This window comes from Melospiza melodia, chromosome 14 (assembly GCF_035770615.1).
Source record: "Melospiza melodia melodia isolate bMelMel2 chromosome 14, bMelMel2.pri, whole genome shotgun sequence".
NCBI classification, from domain to species: domain Eukaryota; kingdom Metazoa; phylum Chordata; class Aves; order Passeriformes; family Passerellidae; genus Melospiza; species Melospiza melodia.
The window spans coordinates 2860863-2876569 of NC_086207.1; the positions used below are offsets into that span (position 1 = coordinate 2860863).

Here is a 15707-nt window from a genome sequence, read left to right on the forward strand (position 1 = left end):
CGTCCTGAGCTGGGCCAGGCTGTGCTCCCACAGAGCTCTCCTGGCACCAGAGGGGCCTGCACTCACCCAGCTGCAGGGGCAGCCTCAGCCCGACAGAGGCAACGCTGCTGCCAACACTCCCATCCAGAATCGCCAGTGGGGCAAGGAGAGCAAGAAGTCATCTGCACTGGAGCCATTCCTGAGGCCTGGATTTGCCAATGCTGAGCCAGAACTGCTCATGTTTATAGTGGAGCTTCTGGCACCTCCAAAACCTTTTCAGGTCAGTGTCTCCCAGAAACACCCACCAAACCCAGCACTGAACAAGTCACTGCACAGCAAAGGAAAGCCCAAGGCAAAGCTTTTCCTGAGTCAGAGCCCTGGAAGACTCTGCACAGCTCAAGGCATGGAGGCTGCTTCAACAAGCCAGGAGATGAGGAGTATTTTAAAAATTCTATCTGCAATCTTGGTAAAGTAAGAAAAATTCCTTGTGATGTTCCTGCAGAGGCAGTGGGGTTCAGACCTCTGTGATGGGTGAATGAGCTCAGCTCCAGGTCTCAGTGTTCCTCCCAGTTTGTCCTGAAGAAAGGGAAGGGTGGAACAGCAGCTAGCACCCCTGTGCCAGAGCAGGAGCTGGGCTGTGCCAGATGGGCTTGGGCTCCACAGGCCCTGTGTCTGCCCCTGGGTTGGGCTGCAAGGGCATTTATTGGGCAGGGACCCCCCAGCCAGGCTGCTCCAACCCATCCTTAACTCACACCCAAACCCTGCTGAGGTGACATCACTCATCCATTCATGTGACAAATTAAGTTCAAACGTTTTTTTTATTAAGCACATTCCACAGTACAAAGCTTTAGATCATGAACGATATCTGTACAATTTAACAGTTTCAAGAAGCTGTTCATACACCAACTTTCCAAACAGATAATTGGCAAACATAATTACAAGTTAGAATTAGACTATCCCAGTGCTTTGAAACATTAATATCGCAGTAATGTACAGTTGCTCAATTATGGTTAGCAAAACAAAGTCCAGAGTGCAGCCAGGATCACTACCATGAATCCCAGGAGTCGAGTTCCTTGGGTGCCAATCACAAAAGTCCACTGCTATGTTACACAAAGCACGAAGAAGTTTAGACTGCATGTCCAAATACCATTATCTCCCAAGGAAAAACAGGAATTTAAATCTTACACATGCATTTTTAAAAAAAGGACTCCGCTCTTCAGAAACAAAGAACCTTTTTCTTCAGGGCTGCAACAGATCTTTTTTAAACAGTTTAATATTAAAGCTATTAGATGAGAAGGGTAAAGTAAGACACTTGCACGAACTACTGTCAAGCTTACCAAAAAGTGACCTTATGGACGCTCAGGAGCGAGTTTGCTCTTCTGGACTTCATCACATTCGCTCATCTGGATGAATAAATAGCTGGAGGAACAGGGAGGGCGGGGAGGGAGCCCTGCAGGGACCCCGTGAGGGGCTGGGCTGTGACACCTCGAGCTGCCCCGCTGTCCCCACCCTGCCCCAGGACTGCACAGGGAAAGGCAACAACCCCACAGAGGCAAGAGCTGCTGCCAGCACAGAACAGCACAGACACAGACAGGGGAGGCAGCACAGCCCGTGCCAGCCCAGCCCTCCCGCACACGAGTGAATCCACCGCATGTGCACGGCTCCTCCCGGCCCCGGCACAACCAGGGCTGCGTGTGACCACACAGATGACAGGGACACCGAGAGAACTGAAGAAGCAGCTGTGGAGGCTCCCTAACAAAGCACGGAGGAGCCAGGACACGGCAGCCCATCCTCCCGGGACACCAGCACAGGAAGCAGAGCGGTGACTGGAACGAGCTCCTCTCACCATCACCCAGTGTCACAAATCAAACACAAATAATGGAACTTTGGCCCATGGTATCTTCTCCACTGAGCAGCCAAACTAATGCTACCGAGGACATCAGCAGGGGCTGGGAGGCCCCACTGGTGTCAGAGACACACAGCTGCAAACCCCGCGGCACAAAAATATAAGATACAGAACATAAATTAAACAGTTTTTAATTTTTAAAAAGTTTAGAAATTACATTTTAAAATATGTAGTTCCCATTAAAAAAAAAAAAACAAAAAAAAAACCAAAAAATAACCAAAACAAAAACAAAACCCCAACTAATGAATACTGAAAACCTCCTTTTGCAGAGACAGTGTCTAGGTAATCATGTCACCACCAGTGCCAGGGGTCGGGACATCCTGCTGCCAAGTGCCACCACGCTGAGTGTTAGGTGTGTAGTGTCAGGACACCCTGAGGCTGGCACCAGAGGCTCTGCTGTATGTACAAGGTATCTACATGCTTACACAGTATCCGAGATGAGGGAAGCACACAGGGAAGGAGGGGACTACAGCAAACATCAGGAAGCGCAGGACGGCGAGTACAGAGCACAGGGCAAAGGAAAAGACAGTGCTATACAACTAGTTCAGATAACCTAGCTTGAATTACAGGGAATCTTTAATTTAAAAGAAATTATTGGTGCAGAAACAAGTAAACTGTAATCCAAAAATATTACTGAGCAACTCAGAAATATTTCTAAGAGTCCAACGTACACCTATGGAACAGAACGGGCTCTGAACCTGCCATGGGGAACGCCTAAAGGACAGTGGTGACTGGAAAGCAAAGCTCTGTACATTCTGGGCATGTGTTTGGCACCCAAATTTCACTGGAGAATGTTTTTTTTTTTCCTTTAAAGTCAGACAAAAGTGCAAAGCAATATAAATTAGGCCAAGTCCTTTCTTGACTTCTGATTTATATCTGAAAAACAAGCCATCAGAGTTCAGTTTCTACAGACAATTTACATGTGAAGCTTTGGATTTCTCACAGCAGGGAAGGATAGGCTTCTGAAACTCATCTACTCCAAGTCAGTGAATTTGTAGCAAATTCAAAGACGACCACTGAGAGCAGGAAAGATTAAGAAATTTAGATATAGAATTGTGCTGCTTTGCATCTACACAGCATCTAGAACCAATTCTGACTTTAGCTGTCAATCATCTTCAGGCATGTAGTAGCCAAAAATCCAGTAGTTCAAGACTGTGGAACCCTGAAAAAGACAAAAGACAAGTGAACTGAGAGGAGGCACAGAGCAAGCAGCATCCCCAGGCCCACAGCATCCTTTGCATCCAGGCCAGGAGGGGAAGGGCAGGGCATGTGCAGGAGGTGACACAGATGCAGGACAGCCAGGGCTGCTGGCAGGGCTCTGAGCCCACTGCAGCAGGAGCCAGGCCCTGCACAGCTCTGCTCCTTGGCAGTGACCCAGGGGCAGTCTCCTCTCACAAAGCCACAGTCCCAGCCCAGCCCCCTGAACCCAACCCAAAATGGCCAGGGGACTGATGGTTCTCTCTTCCTCACACTGCACAGGAGGCAGTTTCAGCTGCTTTAATACATGAGCAGCTTTTAGGAAAACAGACAAAACCCTCAAATACTTTGATAATCCCATTTCCAGCCTGATGGCTCTGTTATCAGTGTAAGGTCCGAGTGCAATTAAATCTGAACTTTGATTTTACCTGCCACTTCCCAAAACCATCTTTAATGGACTAGGGAGAACTTCCCTCTTCTGATATGACATTCCCATGAAAGGTTAAAACATCCTTAGGCACTTGCTCTTGACTTCCCTTCCCTCAGCCCAAGGCCTAATGCTTAATACCAGAATATTAGACTATCATATGGTAACAATTTTTATCATGTTACAATAAACAACAGGAATTCAACAGAAAGCACTAAAACTCTCACAGCCAACTGCCAGGACTGTCAAAATTGATCCACTTTGAAGAGCCTCACATTGCAAAGCCTGTAAAAACGTGTGCAGGGCTGCATCAAAACTCGCAAGACTGTGATGCTTGAAAGCTTATAAAACTGTTTCATTAAATGTCATGATGAAATATTAGCTGTTTGACCATAATTTATGTAGATTTAGGCATTTCGGATTCTCAAGTCAGACAAACCTGTCAAGAAGTGACATCACAGCATCTCTGCAGTAGAGGAAATGGCTGTTAAGGGACTGTCATTGCCAACAGCAGGACCTGGGGGCTGTGTGGTCCCAGCTGTGTCTCCTGGGCCAGGCAGGCCGAGCTGTGCTCAGCTGCCAAGGGTGCAGGGTGTGAGCAGCACAACCCCTGCCAAGAGCATCTCCCCCTGCCCTGGCAAACCCAGAGATGGAGCTGTGTGTGCCACGCGGCCAAATGGCACCAGCCCGGCGCTGCTCAAGGAGAGACAGGAATTTTACACAACGCCTCATTCTTGAGCTGAGGGAGCAGCTGGGGCTGGGCCAGGGCAGGGCCAGGCTGGATTTTGGGAGAAGTTTCTCCTCAGGAACTGCCCAGGGAATGGGCACAGCCCCGAGGCTGCCAGAGCTCCAGGAGCCTTTGGACACCAGGGATGCACAGGGGGGACTGCTGGGGGGTCTGGGCAGGACAGGGGCTGTGGGTCCCTTCAGCTCAGCATGGTCTATGATTCTGTGATTTTTTTTTGTGTTTCAGACACCCTGTATGTGGCTTTTAAAGACCTATGCCCAATCTGTAATTTAAAAACAGATTTTGTCCATCTCAAATTATCATTTTAGTTAACAGAAGCAAGGATGCAACTGATGCAGGACTGGAAGGCAGATGGAGACTGTTGATAAAATGCAGCTTTTCCAGGTGTCCCTGTCCTGCCCCAGGCAGGATGAGCCACTCCATGACTGTCACTAAGCTACCCCTGCATCAGGGTTCTTAAAACCTGCTGTGAAGGGAAGGTTTAGCTGGGATTCTGCACATGGCCCATGTTCACAGCATTACAGCTCCTCCTTATTCCAGGAATGCTGAGGCAGCTCAGCCTGGCAATGGCCAACTGCTGGCTCAGACCCCAAAGCAATGTGCCAACAGATCCCAGGGTCAGATCCACAGAGGAGGCTGCCCTGGTGCTTTTAAAGGAATTTGGTAGCAGGGAAGGCAGCTTACCCTTCCTGAGATGAAAGAAAACTCATCTTTTAGCAGGAGCACCTCCAAGTGTGTCTCCACAAGGGAAGGGATTTCCCAGCCTGACAGGTCCTGCAGGAGTGCAAAACCCTGAGGAATACATTGCCACAGCAGGGACAAATGTATCCAGAGAGATAATGAAAACCCTTTCTTACAGGAAGGCTTTCCACACCACATTTAAACAAAGTGCTCGTTATCTACTTCAAACAGTAAATCCTTCCTGTTGGGGCAATGTCACTCCCAGCTCCTCCTGCTGTGGTGTGTCCATTCCTGGGCAGCACTGGCAGAGCCTGTTGAGCTCTGGAAGGCAGTGCCTGTGTTCCAAGCCCCAGCTCTCACAGGCAGGTGTAGTTTGAAGTGCAATTGTTGGCAGAGAGAAGAATCCAGAATCCCAACAAAGGGCTCTGAGCACTGACTGCAGTCACTGGGAACCAAACTCCAGCGAGTTCTGGGCTCTGGTTCAGACAGCTCTGAGAGCTCTCCCTGCCACCTGTGCTCCTCACAGAGCTGCTGCTCCTGCCCCAGGCTCAGATCCCTGCACTGCTCCCCACAGGCAGCAGGGCCATGGAGAGCTCCCACGTGATGGGACAGCTGGAATGTCTGTGCCATACACCAAGGCTCCTCAACTGCCAGCAATGCTGTGAATGCATGACAGCTCTCTCTAACCCTCAACACCCAATTATAACCATGAGACTTTACAGGAGGGAGAAGCCAACAGGACAAGCTGGAGCATGACCACACAAAGGCCAGATGGGGAAAGAAGTGGCATAAAAAGGTTTCATTCTCTTAAGGAAAACCTCAGCTTGTTTGACTAAGCCAAGCTGCAGGCAGAGGGAATGTTTCAGACATTTCCCAGCCCCAGCCAGTGAGGAGCCTTACCTTCTGAGGGCAGTAAAGTGCAGACTGTTATCTGGAGATGTAGGTGTATGTTCTAGATGGAGAGCGGGTCTCGTTCTGGGCACTCGGTGGCACATTTAAGAAATCCCAAATCAGAATTGTATCGTCATGGGAACTACTAATGATCTGAAATTCATCAAACTGGAGCCTAAAGACACGTCCTGAATGTTCCTGTGGGCAAGAGGCAAGCAGTCAGCAAGGCAAGAGGGAAACATGGCACTGCACTGGTATCGCACAGGGATCTGGACACACAAGGTATGTTCAAACTCTGCTATGCTGACTAAAAACCTTCATAATTATACACAGATAGAAGAAAAGCTGCTTTTGTATATAAATTCTTTACAGAAACACACGGCTCCCAAATCCAGTGCTGCACCCTGAGCCTCCCTCAGTGGGCCCAGCCCAGCCACAGGCTGAGATTATTCCAGATGGAAGCTGTCTGTCCACCAAGGGGCAGCAATTTTGGCCCTAGCTGGCACTGATGCTCTGCCAGGGCTCCTTCTCCTGCAGAATTCTCTGCTGACTCTGTTTGTGTGCAGCCCCAAACAGCACATCACAGCTCCACCCTGCTGAGAGGATCCTCACGCTCACGCAGCAGCAGCCAGGAACTCAAACTCTGCCATAAGATGGGGAGCACATGCTCCAGCAGCTTCCAACAAATCTCAAAGTGGCCCAAGAAGCCCAGAAAAGGCTCTTCCCCCTTTAGTGCAGCTTATCCACATTCATTAAAGTGAGGACTCTGCCTTTACTGGAGAACTAACCCAAGCTGGCAGAGTGATCCCACACTCCAACCTAAGCCACAGGATACCTACAGAACATAGAAACAAAGAACTTCTTCACTAAAACTAAATAAAAGAATAGTTAAATCTCATCTCTATACCAAGACTACTGAAGAGAAAGAAAAAGGAGAAGCATTTCCAGGCACATAAGCACTTCTCCAGGTGCTGGAAAAGCTAAACACATGCAACACCTAGAGTCAAGGACTCTGAGTTGCTATGGGCTTGTCAAACTGACTCCTGAAGTAAAGTTCCACACACATTTGGGTGGAAAGAATAAGGAATTCATTCCCCCATTTTTAATTAAGTCTGCTGTCATAAGCCAAAGCCCTCATTACAAAGAAAAATATACCTTAAGCAACTTAAGCTTTAAATGTGACTGTCCTCTGAGGGGCTGAGAGTTCCTGTGGCAACCTGTTGGACTCAGCCTCCTTCCCCTTCCCAGCTCTTCCTTCCAAAGTGAAGTGTTAGGAAAAAAGTCTGGGAAAGATTCTTGCCCCTTTTTTATTAGGAGGAAATTTAAAAGCAGCCCTACAGTGACATTAGGGAAACACCAATAACCAGAGTGATTTGATACAGTATCATGATTTCTGTTTCTTTTCAGAGTATCTGAGAATCTCAAACCAGAAAAATCTGTTCTTTCATTTAAGCTCAGATGCAAATCATTCAGGATATGATAATAAATTTTTCTTCATTCTTAAGCCCTATAGACTTCATAAACCATCCTGACATTCCCACCTATTCCCCAATAATGCACTGAAACACCTCTGACTGCTCCAAATTAATTAGTTTTTACTTACCACTAATGTACGCAAGCATAACGTACTTGCTGGGGCACGAGGGTCAAGAGCAGCTTGCAAGTCCCAAACTTTAATTTTCCTAAAAGTAAGAGAAGAAAGAAATTATGAAAACATAGAAAATAACATCCAAAGCCCTGGAAAGCTTGCCATGTTTTCCCTACAGCTACTTCCTGAGGATCAAGCACACTGTGAGAAATACTAATGCTCAAGCTTGTAAAAGCCAGGTGGTTTTGAGTTTCTTTGCAGCAGCCATTCCAGGGATGGCTCTGTGACACCTGTGACAGACAAGCTGACAATGCACACACAGACCCCTCTGCAATGTGGGAATGAAGCTGGGCCCACCAACCCCAGGCAGACACTGAGCCCAAATAAAAGGCTACAGCCAAACCCAGTTCCAGAATTGTTTTCAGTAACTCTCCAGGCAGAGAAAGAAACGGAGAATTTGGATATGGATGTAACAGCCATGAATCCACAATGCACTGCAGACACTGAGCAAGCCAGAAGCACTCTGGAGAGGAGTCCTGCAATCAGCCCACAGAAATGGTCTGCAGACTCCTGAGAGCCCCACAAGAGAAAGGCTAAATTTTGGGAACTGCTTTCAGACCTACCCATCATAGGCTCCACTAACAATCCTCTTGTTGTCGAACCTGATGCACCGAACCAGCTCCTCATGGCCTTCTAACACTCTTAAACAGGCACCACATTCAATGTCCCAGAGCCTGGGGAGAACACAGGAGAAAGGCTGATTCCCACAGCCAGGGTTAAGCACCTACTGCCTGGTTTGCTATGGGGAGTATGTAATTTGCTGTAAGAAGTGTCATTCAGAGCAGCTACAGTACACATATTAAAATTATTTTAAGCATTCAGAATCTCGTGCAAGTAAAGCTCAGATGTGTGTTATTCTGGGAAATCCCAACAGTGTTTTTTCTGTAAGCCATTGATTAGAAATTCAGAAAATAAGAAAACGAGAGAGCAATGTCTTCTCCATCTCTCCCAGCAAAGGACAAGGCAATACAGCAGCAGATAAGAGGTTTTGTTCACTCTGAAGCCTCAGTGTCCCACTCTTCCACAAGGTTGTGAAACTTTACTCCCCCACTGAGGTAAGCCCCATTTATAAACCATCTGCTCCAATGGCAAGCCACGCCAAGGAAGCTTTGCAGCATCAGAACTGAGGGAAATGCTGTTTCCAGGACAGAAGGCCCTGCTGGCAGGCCAGCAGCTGGAGGCACCCACCTGATGGTGTTGTCCGAGGAGCCGCTGACCACGAGGCGGTCGCGGTACTGCAGGCAGGCGATGCCGCGCTTGTGCCCGTTCAGCGTCCGCACGAACTCACACGTGCTGGTGCTCCACACCTGGGGACAGGGACAAACCCCTGAGAGCTGCAGCACACAGCACTCCTTCCACATGGAAACCACGAGGAATTCACACACAGAGGGGCCTGGGGCTCACACAGGAGGGAAAACCCACACCAAGGGCCCGGGCACCAGTGGGGACCCAGCAGGGACAGAGGCACAGGCACTGCTATGGCACTGAGAAGAACTGGGGGCTGTATCTAAAATATTTTCAGACTGCTCCAAATAATTTCAAAACCTTCATTACACTTCATAAGTTAAAAATAATTCTTAAAACTGGAGTTAGCAAACAAAAAACCCTCACACTTTTTTACCAAAAAAATTATTAGGAAGCTCTTAGTAAGAGAAGGTCCAAATGGCCTTTAGGCTTGGTCTTAACCTTAAAGGATTCAATCAACTTTGCCCATTTTTAATGAACTGTAATTGAAATTGTAACACAGAGTATGAAGTGCCTCATTTTCCTACAGAGTGCAGCAGGATCTCTGGCAGAGATTTGGACATGGGACTGCCAAGAACTTTTTGGCCCAGGCTAAGGCAGCTCTGGTTCACAGAGGGCAGGGTGGAAATGCCTTTGTTATATTAGTGCACTCTGGGTAACTCAAATCTTCTGGTATGTCAAATGCAGCCTTTGAATCCCTCAAACATGGCACAGCCTAGCTGAGCTGCTAGGAAGGCATGGTGAGGAAAGGCACTGCTGAGGAATTTCATGTCTGGACAGAACTGCCAAGTGAAATTAAAAATACCACTGGAAAAAGGCACAGGATGTGCCACATTCAACAGAGCAGCTGATCTGGAGACAAAGAGTTCAAACAGCAAATGGGCTTTGCTTTTCCATGAAAATACTCCAGTGCAGTTGTGTGCCCAAAGTCACCAAGAGCCAGCAAGAGGACGCTGCTCACAGAGAGACATCAGAGCTCTGCCACTGACCTTGATGGTCCTGTCCCCCGAGGCTGACACGATGTACTTGTCATCGAAGTCCACCACGTTGACGGCGGCGCGGTGTCCCACCAGCACGCGGCGCAGCGTGATGTCCGTGGGGGACGCCATGTCCCACACGGCGATGGACCTGTCCTTGGAGCACGTCACCATCAGCCCATTGCTGAACCTCAGGTGCAGCACGGCCTCGTTGTGGTGGATCAGCGTGTTGAGAACCTCCCCTGTATTTACATCCCAGACCCTGTGGGAGAGAGCAGCGTTATCCCACGAGAAGTGAAGGCTCTGGGGGTGTTGTGGTGTGCTGTAATGTCCCATTTTGGCCTTCCAGGTCATTCCCCCAGGTGTGCCCATGCCTCTCTCCCTTCCCCCTTGCCCCCATGCTGAGTGAGTCCTGTCCATCAGGCTGAACATTCCAGCAAGGCGTCGTGTGGTTGGTCAAGTTCAAAGGATGCCCCTATGCCCAGAGGTCATTGGCCTGTCTGGGTGTCATCTTCCCCTGAGACCCTGCCCCTCCCACCTGGTTGGTGGCTCACCTGTACCTCCCCTCCCCCTGTCCCTGAGCTTAAAAGGTGAATCAGACCATGCGGCCAGGATTCTGTTGGAGCAGTTGCTCACGTTCGGACCTCTGTAACTATGGAATAAACCTCTGGACATTAAACCCTCCAGCAGAATCCTCTCCTTTTTCTCTTCACCATTGCCTGAAGCCATTCCTCCTGAGGTAAATGGGGTTCCTAACAAGCCTGGACTTGTTCAGTGCCCAGCTGCAACCACCAGCAAGCCAAGGTATCTCTGGGGTGATACACCGCAGTTGCTGCCTTTGGCCCGGCAGCGAGGGTCAGACTGGCCCAGGCACAATCTAACTGGGAATATTGGGAGCCTTTTCCCAATATGGGGGGAGAACAGGCACAAGCCTGCCCCAGTCTCCACAGGAGAGCTCTGGCTGGCTAACTCTGGCAAGGCAGGAAGATTGGCTGCTGAAGTGTCCTCACTGCCAGCAGAGCTGCACGTCAGGCAGTGCTCCATGTGTACTGAACACCCTCTCAGTAAGAGTCACAACTGCAACATGTCACAGGGCACTAAAGAAACCCTAATTGAAGAAATTATTGCATAGTTGGCCATCAGCCACTCCAAAACTTCAGGATATGCCTTGAATCCCTCAGGTCATATTCCTTCAAAATTCCTAATGCTAAAAGAACAAAATAGATTTTGAAGAAAAATTATTTAATGTGATCCTTTGCCAAGTATGAGTATCTTGCTTCTGGAATACAAATATCACATTAATCGTAGGGATGTTTTCTGATATTTAGAGATTATTGAAAATATTCCCAGCCCTGAAACTCAAATTATTTTTGTACAAGAACTTAACACTCACCTCACTGTAGAATCTGAAGATCCAGTTACAATAACTCTTTCATCATATTGCAGACAAAGAACTGAGCCAGTATGTCCCGTCAATACTTTCAAACATTCCAAGCTTGTTTTGTCCCAAATCTGTAGGAAACAAGAAGGGTAAATGGCTTATCCACATCAAGAACATGGATCAAGACTTGAACATTGTCACAGCTGCAAAGGAGGACAACCATGAGGGGTGAGTGTGTCCCATCAGTGGGCCTTGTCCTTCCCTTCAGCTTTAGGAAGTCTTGATGTATGTTTCTGAGAGAACAGTGAAAAATAACCTAGCACCATGAGGAGATCAAATCCTGTCCAGCCAAAGCAGTGCCAGGAGGATGAGCATGGAAGCAAAGTCCTGGCAATGAAACAGCCAAGGCCAGTGGCACACAGAGACCTCCCCCTCCTGGGGAACACTGATTTCAGGGCAACCTCTGTGGTTAATGGACGTGATCCCTGGCAGTGCCCCAGGCTCCCAGAGCAGAGTGTGGGTGAGGACATGCCACCCTCACCAACCAGGCACTGTCCCATGAAGAGACACCAGGAAGCACAGGCAGCTTCCAGGGCAGGGCCCCACCCACAGCCAGGGCAAGGACCAAGGGGAGGGCTCACCTTAATGGAGTTATCTCGTAGGCCACTGATGATCTTCTCATCATCATACTGTAAACAGTAGACCCCTTTGCTGTTCTCAGAGCGGCACTGGATCCTTTGCAAGTTGTGCCTCCCACACCTCCAGTTGGATTCTATAGTCTGGCCAGAGGGCAGAAACAGGAGTTGGGCCTCAGGCTGCAGCAGGACAGTCCCACACCCCCCCCCAGTTCCCCAATTTTATACACACCATCCTTGAATCTGAAGGACATAAACCAAATCTCTTCTCCTGCTCCCAATAAAGGCACACAAACCACAATGAATTACCATTAGCACTTCTGTCATTTGTCATGACAAAAGCTGTGTTTATGGAGGAAATCATGGTCAACCAGCCTTAATGAGGATTACACAAGGAGCCATTAGAGAGATACATTCCAGAACCATTTCCCCCCACATTTATGTGACCAACCAACAAAAGCTGCAGAGATGAGACCAGGAGCTCACATGGTGCCTTGTGTAGCCTCACCTGGGTGACCAACATTACAGAACTGCTAATTTCTACATGTGGGTGAAGGGATTTCCTGGGATTCCCTTCTCCTACCAGCCCTATCACCCATTAATTGTACTCACACACCCTGCAAAGAGGTGTTAAGATATCCTGATAAAAATTAAGGCTCAGCAGGAACTATAAGGTTTCAAACAACCCAAACTTGCTTTCCTCCCCCCACTTGAAATCTGTGCAAGAGTAATTCTCAACATTTTCATTCGGAGAGGTACTTTTAAGGAGAAGACCTGACATGCCTCAAAAAGCTGCAAACTATTTCACAGCAGAACCAGCATCATTTTCAGGTCTTAATCAGATTTACTCCTTGTTGGAAAATCAATGCTGGATTCAAAGAAATGTGGGGTTTTGGACAGCAAGATCCTAACACAACCATAAGAGAATGTGTGCCCAGAACTCCAGGTCAACACCAGCAGCACCTGGGCAGGCTGGGATGCCTTGATCAGAATAGGCCATCTGTTTAGCTATTTCCCTGGAATTCTCCCCAAATACTGCATGGAAACCTGGGAGAAGCTGACAGACTGACAGTTTGTTTGGAAAAGCATATTTATTATGTAATCCTAACTTCCAAAGCAGTAGCAGGCACCTCTGCAGCTCCTCCAAGATTAAAACTGACTGAACCCTCAGTAAAGACAGAAATGGAGTGTGACTGTGACATCCCAATTCTAGGAAAACATGTCTGCTTCAAGGGAAAACTGACTTTCCACTTTGTCTTCCACTTGTTTGCTCCTTAAATTGTCTCCCATTATGCAATCTGGAGAGAATTACACCCAGTCCTAATACAAACCTGATGTGCCCCAGGAATTTGTGTAAATCACAAATATGAAGAGATGCTTCTGGAGGAGCAGCTGACAGATCACTGAGCCCCCTCATTCCCTTCCAGTTTGGTGGGGAAATCAATGAAATCAGGACAGTGAGGGTGTGGGTTGGGATCAGCTTTCTGGCCAGCCAGTGCCCTGCTGACTGGCCCACTGGGAGCTGGGCCAAAGCTGGCACTGCCCTGGGGAGATCAGCCCAGCTCATCTCCCTGCTCACATGCAATGCAGGCTGGGAGGGGGAAGCACAGGCAGCTCCCAAGCTTCATCTCATCTGGGCTAGGAGGGCAGGACTGCAGCTCATCAACTCCTGTGACCCTCAGGAACAGGACAGGACTGCAGGCGTGACAGCAGGAACCAATGTCATTATACATCTGAAGGCAGCAGATTTAAATATGAAACAGTAACACTGGAGGCACAGGAGATAAGGCATCAGAGATTCCAGTCAGCCAATTTAAATAGTTTTAGCAACTATTTATGTTCAGATACTCAGTTCTGAATAGTCTTAAGGGAGAGCTTCCCCAAAGCCCTGTTCTTGGAAAGGTCTGCACGAAGCTTGCACCAAGCACGTGCCAGAGGGGCTGTGAAGGATCTGTGAGCACTTCCACACTTCAGCTTGCTGTGCCAGGCACTCCCAAGAGCTCCAGCACACACTGGGAACCCTCCAGATCAGAAATGCTGCTGGTCACAGCTCCCCAGACAGAGCAGCACACAGTGGAAGTTTGCTCACCAGGCACTGGGGACACGAGCTGGCTCAATTCTCACAGGTTCACTATAGGAAGCTACTTCAGCTGCTCCCCATGGGAAAATGCTGGCTTCAGATAAAGGAAACTAATGTCTTGTGTACCTCTGTGAGGGCAGTAAGGCACATACAAGTGCACATTTCAGCTCTGTGAGGAGATGTCATTCCATACAGGCATTATGTGGTGTGGCTACTGTGGGAAAACAGTGCCTGTGTTTGGAGAACTTGTAAAATCCCCTCACGCTGCCTTAATTCTTGGGATGCTGGGAAAGCAGCCATGACACACAGAATGTACAGCAGCACTTCCCTGGGCAGTGGAGTGAAACCAGATGTGCACACCCAGAGAAATAACACTTGGGATGCCTGAACAGACTGAGTGGGTGGGCAACTGGAGGACCCTCCGAGAGGAACATGGTTAATGAAGAACTGGCAACCACATGAAAGCTTCTGCTACAGGGAATTAGGGAATTTCTGGTCATTGCTCCATGGTGCAGGAGTGAAAGTCTTCATCTGCACCCTCCTGCCAGGAGAGATCCTAACTGGGTACACTGAGCAGGGAGGACAGCAGGTATGGGGAGATCACTGTGTCTGTGGCCTCTTATGAGCACCAGGGAGTCAGGGCTGAAGAATCCCACAGTTTATTTGTGTATTTACGACTCCAAACCAACACCAAGACATCCAAAAGCCACTACTGCATTTTCTACACATGCCCTCAAAAATCTTCTCTGCCTCTGAACTCAGGTTTCCCCAGTAAAAGGCAGAACAGTCTCTGAGTTCACACCCACAGTTTCTCACACTCTCCTAAAAGCTCACCAGAGCAACAGCAGTGAGGAGCTCACAAATGCTGCACAACCAACAAAATCTGGACATACAAGGGGAAGACCTAGCATTTGCCACAGCAGGAGAGTCGTTTGGCAGCTGAAGTGGTGCACAAATGGCTTGAATGAAAAAAAGGCATTTAGCAAGAAAAGTACAAACAGAACATAGTCCAAGATGTAGAGGTGTAGCCAAGCCTTGACCATGCCAGAATACATTCTCTGGTGCAAAGATGCACAGTGAAAAAAATGCAATTCATCTGCATTAACAGCTGGAACATTAACTATACATTGGAAGTGTTAAGGATAATCTGCTAGGAGCAGGGTTTTTTTACCATTGGATAATGTACACTGTGTTCAGTTCCTTGGCTAACAATTGCATTTTTATCCTTGTGAATGTTATTGCAGAGTAAGTGGGTTTATCTTAATCCCATAAACCAAGGAGTTCCTGTTCCCTCTGAATACACAATTCTCCTGCAGGACAAGTGGGGCAGGACAAAGCAGAAGGAACATCCACATTTGTTATGAATGCAGGGATTTCTCCTGATGCATTAGGCCACGAAAATCCAACCCTTTGTTCTCCTCATGCTTTCCTCAAAGGGAAAAAGGAAAATCCCTCCTGACCACAGCAGAGGGAAGGCACAAATAAATGAACTTGTGTCACCAGGGTAGGTGAGGACTTAATAATTCATTCATGATCAAACTAAGAGGGTCTGATAAGCAAAGACCCCCAGGTTCCCTTCCAGGGCTGTGTTCAAAGGCAGGAGTGCTGTGGGGCAAAGGAGCCCAAGGAGCCAAGGCAGGGCCCCAGCCCAGGGCAGCTCTGCCCTGCTCAGAGGAGAGAGCTGCAATCTGTGCCATGCACCACAAGAACTTGGTCCCTCCTGCTCCAAAGCCTCCTCTCTCCTTGGCCAGCTTCATTTTAAAGAAATGCTTTTTGGAAAGAGCCTGTGGAATAGAGATTTCAAAGGCTGGCTGAAAAAATGTCGAGGTATCTAATGCTGACCAGATTCTCCCCACACATGCACATAAAATTTCTCCAGCATCATAATTAGAGCTGTACTAAACAAACCCAT

General features: G+C 48.2%; 1 protein-coding gene across 6 annotated transcripts in view; it reads right to left on the reverse strand.

The window, feature by feature from the left end:
* Positions 1-778: 778 nt before the first annotated feature.
* The window catches only part of FBXW11 (F-box and WD repeat domain containing 11), a 58127-nt gene continuing 43198 nt past the window's right edge, over positions 779-15707 (reverse strand). For all 6 annotated transcript variants that reach the window (XM_063168432.1, XM_063168433.1, XM_063168431.1 and 3 more), the window contains 8 exons: positions 11722-11859; positions 11093-11211; positions 9712-9961; positions 8666-8784; positions 8041-8151; positions 7433-7511; positions 5839-6027; positions 779-3047 (listed from right to left, as the gene is read on the reverse strand). In XM_063168432.1, the coding sequence (XP_063024502.1) occupies positions 5866-6027; positions 7433-7511; positions 8041-8151; positions 8666-8784; positions 9712-9961; positions 11093-11211; positions 11722-11859 (978 nt within the window). In that variant the 3' untranslated portion in view covers positions 779-3047; positions 5839-5865. The remainder of the gene's footprint in view (positions 3048-5838; positions 6028-7432; positions 7512-8040; positions 8152-8665; positions 8785-9711; positions 9962-11092; positions 11212-11721; positions 11860-15707) is intronic.